This window comes from Mandrillus leucophaeus, unplaced genomic scaffold, assembly GCF_000951045.1.
Source record: "Mandrillus leucophaeus isolate KB7577 unplaced genomic scaffold, Mleu.le_1.0 Scaffold146, whole genome shotgun sequence".
Classification (NCBI taxonomy): Eukaryota; Metazoa; Chordata; class Mammalia; order Primates; family Cercopithecidae; genus Mandrillus; species Mandrillus leucophaeus.
In genome coordinates, this window is record NW_012101432.1 from 1,921,109 (window position 1) to 1,935,877 (window position 14,769).

At 37.8% G+C, this 14,769-nt stretch overlaps 1 protein-coding gene across 1 annotated transcript in view; it reads left to right on the forward strand.

Moving 5' to 3' along the window:
- Positions 1-14,769, forward strand: part of ALS2CR12 (amyotrophic lateral sclerosis 2 (juvenile) chromosome region, candidate 12) — a 63,169-nt gene that overhangs the window by 11,226 nt on the left and 37,174 nt on the right. The window contains exons 6-8 of the mRNA XM_011974499.1: positions 1,802-1,895; positions 2,426-2,487; positions 14,509-14,606. Coding sequence (XP_011829889.1) covers positions 1,802-1,895; positions 2,426-2,487; positions 14,509-14,606 — 254 coding nt within the window. The remainder of the gene's footprint in view (positions 1-1,801; positions 1,896-2,425; positions 2,488-14,508; positions 14,607-14,769) is intronic.

Below are 14,769 nucleotides of genomic sequence, written 5' to 3' on the forward strand. Positions count from 1 at the left end.
CACTGCAACCTCTGCCTCCCAGGTTTAAGCAATTCTCATGCCTTAGCCTCTCGAGTAGCTAGGATTACAGGCTTGCACTACCACACCCAGCTAATTTTTATAGTTTTAGTAGAGATGGGATTTCACCATGTTAGCCAGGCTGGTCTCTAACTCCTGACCTCAGGTAGTAATCCTCTGGCCTCAGCCTCCCAAAGTGCTGGGATTATAGGCATGAGCCACCGTGCCCAGCCTCTTTTTCATTATGTCCAAAAATACTACTCAGCTCATGCCCCTGGGAGATGAAGTGTGGAAGGTTCCGGCCGGACTTCATCCCGTTAGCACAGCCATCCTGTCTGTCTTCAGGCCCCACCCACTCTCTGTCCTCCAATGCCATATCAAGTATATCTCCATGTCTTTCTTTTTTCATTAACAGATGCAGATTCATCTCTACATCTTTTCATTCTACCCTTTAATCTCTTATTCATATCTTCTGCTTCCCCGATATCCTGCCCATGTTCAGGCATCTTACTTCTTAACTGCACTACTGATGGCTCTCCAAGTGCCTCTTCCCTCAGACTTATTTTGCTGTAAGAATTATTTTTTCAACACACAAGTCTAAAAGACCAACAATAGAAAACACACACACACACACACACACACACACACACACAATCGTCTCCCTATCTGCTAGTGTATTGGCAGAATTCAACCAAACTGTTAGCAGTGGTTACATCTGGGAAGGGATTCAGATTGAGGGTGAGTCTGAAGGACCCTCAAGTCAAATGATGCCATGCCATGGAGTCTCTCTGATCTGACCTGGCCCAGAGGGGCTGGACCCAAGTTCTTGTCTTCCCACCCAGGGGCATTCAGCCTCTGCTTTCTTTTCCCTGCTTATCCATAGCCCTCTGCAGGAAGAGAATGGGGCATGCGCCTATAGTCAAGCTAGCACGACAGCCCACCTCTTGGCCTCACAAGGAAGTTGTCACCCGTTGTGCACAATAAAACATGAAAACGTGTGCTTGTTGTATTCACTGGTAAAGCTGTGAGTGTTGTTTATAGTGAGGATCGTGTTCAAAAGATAGGGGCTCCCTATTATTCAACTTTCTCATGCCTTTTCTTTCTCATACCCTGGAACTGTCTCCTCCTGTATCCCCTCTCTTGTTTTGTCAGCCCACATTCTCTCTGTGCTCAGTTAGACATGGGAGGTGGTTGACCAAAGAGGTCAAAGCATCTTGCATTGAGGACTTCCTCTCAGCTCCACTGCACATGGCACCACCTGCTGCCTTGTCACTGTAGCCCAACCAGACAGAGTTAAATAATTTACAGATATCATGGCAGCCTTAGACCCAGAAACACAGAAAACTATGACCTGTGCTGAAAGCCACTCTCTTAAATCCCCTCTTAGTCCCATCTCTGGCCCAGTCCTTGTATGTGGTTCACAGTCAGCATCAATCCTATTGCACATCTTCTAATTTCCTAATCCCCTGAACTTCATCCTTTGTTTCAACCATCATCACCAAATCAAGGTCAAACTCTAATAAATTTCTGACATATTCTTATTTTCCTTCTACTCAGTAGGGCACCAAACCATCCTGTTCAAGTCTAGTGAGCTTACCCAAAAGAGTCAGATCTGAGCCTCAACTGCCTTATTGCCAAATGCCTTCTCTAAGACTGTCCCTATCCCTCCACCCCCACCTCATAATGATGGAGCAGGTGCAGGACATGGCCAGCTCTCACCAGGCCAGAGTCAGTCATGCTCAGGGGTCTGAGTGGCATGGAATGGTAAGCTTTGTGGGTGATAGAAGAATTACTTCTCCTACAGGACCAACATCATTTCTGACCTACAAGAGCAAATTTCAGAGCTGACAGCAATAATTGAACAAATGAACAGAGACCACCAGTCTGCCCAGAAATTGGTGAGTGACTTTACATTAGCTAACATCTTCATGGGCAAGATAAAATTAATGTTTCACCTGAAAGTGAGCAAATCCTGCCTGCTAGAATGGAATTATACTGTCAACAAGGATTAACACTAGATTCTAAGTTCCTTGAAGGCAAGATCTGAGTCTTAGTCCTCTTTGGCTCTTCCAAGCCAAGCCCTTTGTTCAATAAATGATTGCTCAATTGAATTACATATCCAAAAATCTGAAGGCCATGATGTAACAGAGATGATGGTCTAGCACCGGAGACCAGACTTACCCAAAAAAACCAGTCAGTGAAAGAGATGCACCAACATTATGAACTGAATAAGTAGAAAACAACATAGAGCAAGGCACAAATTGTTCTGTTCCCTTATTAATAATGTGCTCTCTGGCACTGCAGAGCACAGTGGAAGAGGGGCGGGAAGGGGGCCGTGCCCCATGAATTGGAAGGTTTTTCAGAAGGTGCAGATCAGAATGGGACGGGGTCCTCAGTCTTGTGTTGCTGATGCTGATTTTATTTCCAGCTCTCCAATGAAATGGACCTCCGCTGTGCTGAGATGAAACAGAACTTTGAAAACAAGAACAGGTACACTTTCTGGCATGGACCCTTGTGTGCTGATGGCTCTAAGGCTCCTGCATCCTTTGCAGGATTTCACTGGGTCTTCAGATAGTTCCAAATGGAGTTTGGGGGATGAGGGGTGGGGGAGATGAACAAGACACATGTCTTTGAAGAGCAGGATGGCTTGATTCAAAGCCACGAAAATAAACCACAAAGAAAGTTATTACTGTTTTTGCATTTTATCATCCAATCCTTTCATTTCAATTATAATCTCCCTTTTTGTTGGTTACTGAGAAGAGTCATTTTTGTTCTCTATGAGATTTCTGTGATAAATAACTGTTGTTCTCAGCCAAGTCTCCTCCTCCACCATCTCCTCGTTCTTCTCTTCCTCCTCCTCTTTTTCTTTTTCTCACCTCTACTCTCCCTGGCTGCTAGGTCAGGGACTCAGCAAAATAGGAAGAAAGTATGAGAGAGTCAGGAGCAAAGTCAAATCAAGAGAAAATTAAAAGGAGTCCAAATATAGAGAGATAGAGAATAGAACATGGTTACCATAGTCGGGCAGGAGGAAGAAAATGGGGAGATATTAATCAAATGATACAATGTTGCAAATATGTAGGGTGAACAAGTCCAAAAATATAATGTAAAAAGATGAGAGCTATAGTTAATAATAATGTATGATATTAAGAATGTTGCTAAATGAGTTTATAGCTGTTCTCACCACAGGGGGAAAATGGTTAACTAAGTGAGCTGATGAATATGTTAATTTGTTCCACTATAGTAACCTTTAACTATATGTACATAGTAATCTCCATTATTGTAACCATTTGTGTATATATGTATACACACACACATACATATATATAAACTCTACATATATATATGCTTGTGTAGTGTGTGTGTATATATATATAGTAAAAATTATGTGTAGTATATAGATACAGTAAGATGGTTACTATAGTAGAGATGCATATATATATGACATATACAGATGAATCTTATGACATCATGTTGTATACCTTAAATATACACAATACGATTTACTTTTTAAAAGAGTTTTATTATGTGTATGGGTGAAGATAATCTTAACATCCCCTTTCAGGCTACTTGCTGCACACCAGAGCAGCCTTAGAAATCCTGGTGGAGAGATAGCACTCTTAGTTGAGTCATAGCCATTTATACATTTATTTATCTATAGACTTTACCTGTTAGAGTAGTTTTAGGTTTACAGGAAAAATGAGGAGAAAGTACAGAGAGTTCCTGTGCACCCGTTCCTAATCAAATTCAATCAAATTAAACTCAAAGATGAGTACACCAAGACACATAATAATCGAACTATCAAAAATCAAAGACAAAGCAAAAATTCTGAGAGCTTCAGAAGGTAAGAAACACATCACACACAAAAGAGTGCCATACAATTGTAATTTCTGAACAGAAACCCTGCAGGCCAGGAGTCAGTGTGATGATGTACTAAAGTGCTGAAGGAAAAAACTGCCTACCAAGCAAAGACAGCAAAGCTGTCTTCCCCAGTTGAGGAAGAAATAGAAACTTTCCCAAACAAAAATTAAGGGAGTTCATTACCGCTATGCCTGCCTTACAGAAATTGCAAAAGGAAGTTTTAAAAACTGAAACAGAAAGCTGCTGACTAATAACATGAAACATATGAAAGCACAACACTCAATAGTATAACCAAAATAGAGTCATACTCAGAATATTTTAGGACTGTGATGATGGGATGTAAGACAATTTTATCCCAACATGAGGGTAAAAATACAAAACTGTTAATAACTATAGCTAAAATAAATTTTCAAGGATATACATTATAAAATGATATCAATTCTGATATCAAAAACAACATGTTAGGGAGGAAGTAAAACTGTTGAGTCATTGTATGCAATTAAACTTGTTATCAGCTTGAAATAGCTTATTACAAGAGCAAGATATTCTAACTAAGTGTCGTGGTAACCACAAAGAAAAAAATCTTTAGCAGGATTCAAAGCATACACTACAAAAAATATCAAACCACAAAAGAAAAGAGCAAGAGAGGTAGAAAGAATCTACAAAACAACAAAACAAAAATTAACAAAATAGCAGTAGTAAGTCCTTACCTATTAATAATTACCTTGAATGTAAATGGATTAAATTCTCTGATTAAAAAAAATAGAATGGGTGAATGGAGTTTTTAAAAACAAGAACCAACTATATGCTGCCTACAAGAGACTCATGTCACCTGTAAGGCACATGAGCACCCCTCCCAGGGTCTGAGAGTAAGCCCACTAAACCTTCCGCTACCACCATTGCTGGCACCTACCTGCATGCACCACCTATGGGCCTGAGGACAGGACCACCCAACTTCTCATAGCCACTGCCAACACCAGTGAGTACCACTTGGGTCCCAGAGGGTTGTCTCACTATTGCTACTGCCATCAGCCACAACACACCCATTACCAATGGGTCTGTGAACCTACCTACCTGCCCAGCCCATAGCTGCCATTCCTGACACCTGAAAAAGCCACTAAAGGGCCAAGAATTGGCCTGCCTGAACCCACTAATACTTAATGCCAGCATATGCCACCCTGGGGCCCAAAGATAGGCACACTTATAAAACTAGAATAAAACTAGAAATCAATAACAATAAAAACTTTGGAAACTATACAAATGCATGGAAATTAAACAGCATTCTCCTGAATGACCAATAGAACAATGAAGAAATTAAGATGGAAATAAAAAAAATTTCTTGAAACAAAAAAAATTGAAATACAACATACCAAAGCCTGTGAGATACAGCAAAAGCAGTGCTAAGACAGAAGTTTATAGCAATAAACACCTACATCAAAAAAGTAGAAAGATTTCAAATAAATAGTCTAACGATGCACCTGAAGGAATTGAAAACCAAGCCCAAAATTAGTAGAAGAAAAGAAGTAGTAAGATCAGACCAGAACTAAATGAAATAGAAACTACAAAAACAATACAAAGGGTCAGCAAAAAAAAATAAGTTCTTTAAAAAGATGAATGAAATTGATAAACCACTAGCTAGACTAGCCAAAAAAAGACAAGAGAAGACCCAAATAAAATCAGAAATGAAAAAAGAGACATTACAGCTGATGCCACAGAAATAAAAGAAATCGTCAGAGACTATTATGAACAACTATAACACTAACAAACTAAAAAACTTAGCAAAAAGAGATAAATTCCTGAAAACCTAAAATCTACCAAGATGAAGCAGGAAGAAATTGAAAATTATTCAAGACCAATAATGAGTAGCAAGGTTGAATCAGTAATAAAAACTCTCCCAACAAAGAAAAGCCCAGGACTAGATGGATTCACTGACAAATTCTACCAAACACACAAAGGAGAACTAATAGCAATCCTCCTCAAACTATTCAAAAATAAATGAAGAGGAGGGAATTCTCCCTTACTTATTCTGTGAGGCCAGCATTACCTTAATACCAAAGTCAGATGACAATACAACAACAGCCAAAAGAAAACTACGGATCAATATCTCTGATGAACACAGATGCAAAAATCTTCAATGAAATACTAGCAAACCAAAACCAACAATATATCAAAAATATAATATACCATGACCAAGTGGTACTTATAACAGAAATGCAAGGATAGTTCAGCATATGAAAATCAATAAACATGATATCAACATCAACAGAATGAAGGACAAAAATTATGTGATCATCCCAATAGATGCAGAAAAAGCATTTCATAATAGTCAACATTGCTTCATGATTAAAAAAAAAAAAACCTTTCAACAAGCTAGACACAGAAGAAACATACCTCAACATAACAAAGGCTATATATGACAAATATGCAGCTATCATCATACTGAATAGGGAAAAGCTGAAAACTTTTCCTCTAAGAATTGGAACAAGATAAGGATGCCCACTTTTACCGCTCTTACTCAATATAGTACTGGAAGTCCTAGCCAGAGCAGTCCTGCAATAGAAAGAAAGAAAAGGCATCCAAATTGGAAAAGAGGAAACCAAATGATCTCTCTTTGCAGAAAAGCATGATCTTATATATGAAAATCACAAAAAACTCCATCAAAAAAACTCTTAGAACTAATAAACAAATTCAGTAAAGTTGCAGAATATAAAATCAACATACGAATATCAGTTGCATTTCTGTGCACCAACAATGGAATAGCCAAAAGAGAAATCAATCAGGCAATAACATTTACAGTGACTACAAAGCATAAAATAAAATATCTAGGAATAAATTTAACCAAAAAGGTGAAAGACCTTTAGAAGGAAGACTACAAAACACAGATATAAGAAACTGAAGATGACACAAACAAATGGAAAGATATTTCATCCGTGCTCATGGACTGGAAGAATTAATGTCACCAAAATGGCCATGCTGCCCAATGCAGTACAGACTCGATGCAATCCCTAAATCACCAATGTCACTTTTCACAGAAACAGAAAAAATAATTCTAAAGTTCATATGGAACAAAAAATGAGCCAGAATAGCCAAAGCAATCCCGTGGGGGAAAAAAAAATCTGGAGTTATCACATTACCTGACATCAAAATATATTACAAGACCAGGCATGGTGACTCACGCCTGTAATCCCAGCACTTTGGGAGGCCAAGGCGAGAGGATGGCTTGTGTCCAAGAGTTTCAGACTAACCTGCACAACATAGCAAGACACCATCTACACAAAAGATTAAAAATTAGCCAGTTGCTATGGAATGTGCCTGGAGTCCTAGCTACTTGGGAGGCTGAGGTGGGAGGATCACTTGAGCCCAGATGGTCAAGGCTGCAGTGAGCTATGATCATGCCACTGCACTCCAACTGTACTCATTGATATAGATCAAGGCTATCATAACTGAAATGGCATGGTATTAGTATAAAAATAGACACATAAACATAAAGCATGGAACAGAATAGAGAATCCAGAAATAAATTCATATAATTACAGCCAACTGATCTTTGACAATGCTGTCAAGAACATACACTGGGAACAGGGCACCCTCTTCAATAAATGATACTGGGAAAACTGAATAACCATATGCAGAAGAGTGAAACTAGACCCCTATCTCTCGTCATATACAAAAATGAACTCAAGATGGATTAAAGCCTTAAATGTAAGATCCAAAGCTATAAAACTACTAGAATAAAACATAGGGAGAAGTCTTCATTACATTGGTCTAGGCAAACATTTTATGACTAAGACTTTGAAAGCACAGGCAACAAAAACAAAAAAAGACAAATGGACTATATTAAATTTAAAAGCTTCTACACAGCAAAAGAAACCACCAACAGAGTGAAGAGATATTCTCTTAAATGGGAGAAAATATTTGCAAACTACTCATTTGACAGATGACTGAAACAATCCAACAGTAAAACAAACACAAATTCATTAAAAATGGGCAAAGGACATCAGTAGACATTTATTAAAGGAAGACGTACAAATAGCCAACAAGTATGTGTTCAACATCACTAATCATCAGGGAAATGTAGAGCAAAAACACAAGATATCATCTTACACCAGTGAGAATGGCTATTATAAGAAGACAAAAAATAACACATGTTGACGAAGATGTGGAGAAAAGTGAACTCTTATATACTGTTGGTGGAAATGTAAATTAGTACAGCCATTATGGAAAACAGTATAGAGATTTCTCAAAAAATTAAAAATATGAGCCAGCAATTCAACTACTGGATATTTCTTCAAAGATTGTGGAGAACACGAAATGCTATACACTATTGGTGGGGATGTTAATTAGTTCAGCCACTGTGGAAAGTGGTTTGGAGATTTCTCAAAGAACTTGAGACAGAATTACCATTTGACCCAGTGATCCCATTATTGGGTGTATTATATGCAAAGGAATATAAATCATTCTACCAAAAAGACACATGCATATGTATGTTCATCACATCACTATTCACAGTAATAAAGATATGGAATCAACCTAGATGCCCATCAGTGGTGGATTGGATAAAGAAAATGTGGTTCCATGTAACACCATGGAATACTACACAGCCATAAAAAAGAACAAAATCATGTTCTTTGCAGCAATATGGATGCAGCTGAAGGCCATTATCCTAAGCAAATTACCACAGGAACAGAAAACCAAATGCTGCATATTTTCACTTATAAGTGGGAGCTAAACATTGTGTACAGATGGGTACAAAGAAGGGAGCAATAGATGGTGGGGCCTACTTGAAGGTGGAGGTTGGGAGGAGAGTGAGGGTTCAAAAACAACCTATCAGGTACTATGCTCACTACCTGGGCAATGAAATCATTTGTACACCAAACCCCAGTGACATACAATTTACCTGGGCAACGAATATATACATGTACACATACCCCTAAACCTAAAATAAAAATGGAAAAAGAAAAAAATTAGTAGCATTTCTAAACACTAATAGTTAATGATCTAAAAAAGAAATTAAGAGAACAATTCTATTTATACCAGCTTAAAAAATAAGATACCTAGGAATAAATTTAACCAAGGAAGTGAAAGATTTCTACACTGAAAATTATGAAACATCGATAAAAGAAATTGAAGAAGAAGCAAATAAATGGAAAGATATTCCATGTTCATGGATTGGAAGAATTAATATTGTTTAAATGATCATACTACCAAAAGCATTACACAGAGTTAATGCAATCACTATCAAAATACCGAAAATGTTCTTCACAAAAAGAGAAGAAATAATCTTAAAATTCATATGGAACTACAAAGTCCCCAAATAGCCAAAACAATCCTGAGCAAAAATAACAAAGCTAAAGGCACCTGACTTTAAATTATACTACAAAGCTATAGTAACCCAAACAGCATGATACTGGCATAAAAAAACAGACGCATAGACCAATGGAACAGAACAGAGGCCTGTAAATAAATGTATACACCCATAGCCAACTGATTTTTGACAAAAGTGCCAAGAGCACACACTGGGAAAAAGATAGCCTTTTCAATAAATGGCTTTTAGTCAAATTAAAAGAAGTAGATAAAATGAAGAGAGATCTCAAAGAAACTAATATTACACCTCACAAAACTAGGAAAGAAGAACAAAATAAGCCCAAAGTACGCTGAAGAAAGAAAATAATAAAGATCAAAGCAGAAATAAATGAAATAGAGACTAGAAAAACAATATAAAAATCAATGAAACTAAAAGTTGTTTTTTGAAAAGATAAAAGCAACAAACCTTTAGCTAAACTAAGAAAAAATGGAGAAGGCTCAAATAAATAAAATCAGAAATGAAAGAGAAGACATTACAACTGATATGACAAATGCAAAGGATCATAAGAGACTACTGTGAACATTTATATGGCAATGAACTGGATAACCTAGAAGAAACTGATAAATTTCTAGAAACATACAACCTACCAAGACTTAATCATAAAAACAATAGAAAATCTGAACAGACCAATAATGATGATATTGAATAAGTAATAAAAAGCCTACCATCCAAAAAACCCGGACCTGGTGCCTTTACTGCTTAATTCTACCTGCCATTTAAAAAAGAACTAACATCAATTCTTCTCAAATTCTTCCAAAAAATTGAAGAGGTGGAAGGACTTTCACATGACTTTTTTGTTTGTTTGTTTGTTTGTTTTAAAGACAGAGTTTTGCTCTTGTTGCCCAGGCTGGAGTGCAATGGCACTATCTCAGCTCACCACAACCACCACCTCCTGGGTTCAAGCGATTCTCCTGCCTCAGCCTCCTGAGTAGCTGGAATTGCAGGCATGCACCACCACGCCTGGCTAATTTTGTATTTTTAGTAGAGACGGTGTTTCTCCATGTTGGTTGGGTTGGTCTTGAACTCCCAACCTCAGGTGATCTGCCTGCCTCGGCCTCCCAAAGCGCTGGGATTACAAGCATGAGCCACCATGCCTGACCCTTTCACACTATTTTTATAAGGCCAGCATTACACTGATACAAAATCAGACAAGAACATTATGAGAAAATAAAATTACAGGCCAAAATCCTTAATGAACATAGATACAAAAATCCTTAATTAAATATTAGCAAACAGAATTCAACAACATATTAAAAGGATCATCCACCATGATCCAGTGAGATTTATCCCCTGGGATGCAAGAATGGTTGAACATACACAAATCAATAAATGTGATACCACACATTAATAGAATGAAGGACAAAACCATATGATCATCTCATTAGATGTAGAAAAAGCATTTGACAAAATTCAGCATCCTTTTATGATAAAAACTCTCACCAATTTAGTATAGAAAGAATATACCTCAACTCAATAAAGGCCATATATGAGAAGAACACAAGGATGCCCACTCCCACCACTTGTATTCAGCATAGTACTAGAAGTCCTTGCGAGAGCAATTATGCAAGAAAAAGAAATAAAAGGCATCCAAACAAGAGAGAAGGAAGTGAAATTGCCACTGTTTGCTGACATGATCTTACATATAGAAAACCCTACAGTCTTCACCAATAAACTCTTAGAACTAATAGCCAAATACAGTAAAGTTTCAGGGTACAAAACCAACACACAAAAAACAGTAGTATTTCTACATACTAACAACAAATTGTCCAAAAAGGAAATCTAGAGAACAATCTTATTTACAATAGCTACACACACACAAAAAAAGTAGGCATAAATTTAACCAAGTTGATAAAAGACCTATACACTGAAGACTAGGAAACACTGATGAAATAAAGAAAACACAAATAAATGGAAAGATAACCCAAGTTTATGGTTCAGAAGAATTAATATTGTTAAAATACCCACACTACCCAAAGTGATCTACAGATTCAATGCAATCTCTATCAAAATTCCAGTGGCATGTTTCATAGAAATAGAAACAACAATTTAAAAATTCTTATGGAACCACACACACACACACAAAAGCCCAGCAGGCAGTGTGATTAGGAGCCAAAAGAACAAAGCTAGAGACATTACACTACCTGATTTCAAACTATACTATGAAGCTATGGTAATTAAAATAGCATAGTGCTGGCAAAAATAAATAAACACATTGACCAATGAATCCAAACAAAGAGCCCAGAAACCAACCCACACATGTGTGTGTGGTCAATTAATTTTCAGCAAAGGTGACAAGAATACACAATAGAAAAAGGATAGTCTGTTAATAAATGGTGTTGGGAAAACTGGACATCCGCATGCAGAAGAATGAAATTGGACCCTTATCTCACACGATATACAAAAATCAACTCAAAATGGATTAAAGACTTAAAAATAAGAATAGAAATTGTAAAGCTACTAGAAAAAAAAGGGGGGGAAACTTTATTACATTTATCTGGGCAATGATTTTTTTGATTTGACCCCAAAAGCACAGGCAACAAAAGCAAAAATAGACAAATGGGATTACATCAAACTAAAAATTTCTGCACAGCAAAGGAAATAATTTACAGTGTGCAGAGATAACCTACAGATTGGGAGAAAATATTTGAAAGCCATGTGTCTGAAAAGATATTAATATCCAAAATATAAAAGGAGCACAAACAATTTGATATCAAGAAAACAAAAAATCCAATTAAAAAATGAGCAAGAGACCTGAATAGACATTTCTCAAAAGAAGACATACAAATGGCCAACAGACATGAAAAAATGCTCAATGTTGCTAATCATTAGGGAAATGCAAATTAAAACCATAGTGTTATTATCTCACATCTGTCAGAATAGCTATTATCAAGAAGATGAAAAATAACAAGTGTTGAAGATGTGGAAAAAAGGGAACACTTAACAAAGTGTTATTGGGATTGTAAATTAGTATAGCCATTATGGAAAATTGTATGGAGGTTGCTCAAAAAACTAAAAATAGAAATGCCATATGATCAAGCAATCCCACTTCTGGGTACTTGCCCAAAATATTTGAAATCAGTTTGTTGATATGTCTGTATTCCCATGTTCAATTCAGCACTATTAACAATATCTAAGTTATGGAATCAACTTAAGTGTCCATCAGTTGATAAATGGATAAAGAAAATGTGGTATATACATATAATGGAATACTATTCAGCCTTTGAAAAGAAGGAAATTCTGGCATTTGTGACAACATGGATGGAACTGGAGAGCATTATGCTACACAAAATAAACCAGGCACAGGAAGACAAATACCACATGTTCTCACTTATATGTGGGGTCTGAAATAATCAAACTCATAGAAAAAGAGAGTAAAATGGTTAAAGAGGCCAGGGGATGGGGGGTATAGGGAGATGATGGTCAAAGGGTACAAAATCTCAATTAGGCAGGGGAAATATGGGGTTTTCTTAGATCTATTGCAGAGAGTAGTAAATATAGTTAATAACAGAGTATTGGACATTTCAAAATTGCTAAGAATAAATTTCAAATATTCTCATTGAAAAAACTTTTAGGCTGGGCGCAGTGGCTCATGCCTGTAATCTCAGCACTTTGGGAGGCCGAGGCGGGTGGATCACCTGAGGTCACCAGTTCAAGACCAGCCTGGCCAACATGATAAAAACCCATCTCTACAAAAATATAAAAATTAGTCGGACATGATGGCGGGTGCCTGTAATCCCAGCTACTCGGGAGGCTGAGGTGGGAGAATCGCTTGAGCCCAGGAGGCAAAGGTTGCAGTGAGCCGATATTGCGCCATTGTACTCCAGCCTGAGGGACAGAGCCAGAGACTCCATCTCAAAAAAAAGAAAAAAAAGAAAAAACTTTTAAGTATCTCAGGTGATGATGGTTATGTTAACTTGTTTGGTTTAATTATTCCACATTGTATTCATAAATCATAACATCACTTTTTACCCCATAAATATATATAATTATAAGTTACCAATTTACAAATAAAAAAAGAAATCCTGGTGGAGAGGCAGCACTCTTAGCTGAGCCGTAAACTTTTATGTATTTATTCATTTATTTATAAACTTTATTTTTTAGAGTAGTTTTGGGTTTACAGCAACATTGAGAGGAAAGTATAAAAGATTTCCCATATGCTTACTGCCCCCTCACACACAGCTTCCCCCATTATCAATATCCCTCCCCAAAAGTGGTAACATTTGTTATAATCAATGAACCTGCATTGACACATCATTATCACCCAAAGTCCATAGCTGGTATTAGAGTTCACTCTTGGTGTTGTACATTCAATGAGTTTGGACAAACGTGTAATGACATGTATCCACCATTCTAGTGTCATACAGAATAGTTTCACTACCCTAAAAATCTGCTGCGCTCTGCCTATTCATCCCACCTCCTACCCCTAACCTCGGGTAAACAGTGATCTCTTTACTGTCTCCATAGTTTGACCTTTTTCAGAATGTCATATAGTTGGAATGATACCCTATGTAGCCTTTTTAAATTGGCTTCCTTCACTTAGTAATATGCTTTTAAGGTTCCTCCATGTCTTTTCATCAATAGCTTGATAGCTCATATGGACTCATTTTAACACTCATCATAAACACTGCCAACATCTCTTCCTGGGATGGAGGCTAGAGAGAATTTGGGTTCTAAAATTATCCTGGGTGCTAATGCAGCCCATAGTTTCCCAAGCAAGCTATAGACAAGATTGTGCTATTAGAGAGCAATCTGTGGTCATGCTGGCTCCATTCAAAACAATGGTTATAGAAAAGGGTCCCCTCACCCTTTCTGGATAGATGCCAGGATAATGCTTCAGGAAGTGAGGGCCCCAGGCTGAGTATGGTAGCTCACGCCTGTAATCCCAGCACTTTGGGAGTCCAACACAGGAGGATTGCTTGAGTCCAGGAGTACTTTGAAACCAGCCTGGACAACATAGCAAGACCCTGTCCCTACAAAAAATTAAAAAATTAGGTGGGCATGGTGGCACATGCCTGTGTTCCCAACTACTTGGGAGGCTGAGGTGGGATGATCACTTGAGCCTGGGAGGTTGAGGCTGCAGTGAGCTGTGACCATGCCACCACACTCACTCTGGGCAACTGAGTGAGACCCTGACTCAAAAAAAAAAAAAGATTTAAAATTGTTTAAAAATAAAAAAATGAGAACCTCACTTCCTGTGGGAAGGTGGAGGGTAGGATCAGATCAGGGTAACAGCTCAGCTCTGGACTTCTTTTTACTAATGATTGTGGCCTTCTTCTGGGGTCCCACAGGGAGCTTAAAGAGGCCCATGAAGCAGAACTCAGTGAGTTGGAGAACAACTACAAAACAGCCTTGAAGGCGGAGAAGTTGGCTGCCCAAGAGAAGCTAGGTACTGCTGGGACCTGGGAGAATGATCCTGGATGAAGGTCCAGGCAATGGCATTTCTAATAAGCTTCTAGGGTGATTTCTGGGGCACACAAAGGTTTTGCTACCTTGGTGATGAATTTGGGGTGGGGAAAGTGTGCAGAAGAGCTCACGTTTGAATTTCAAAA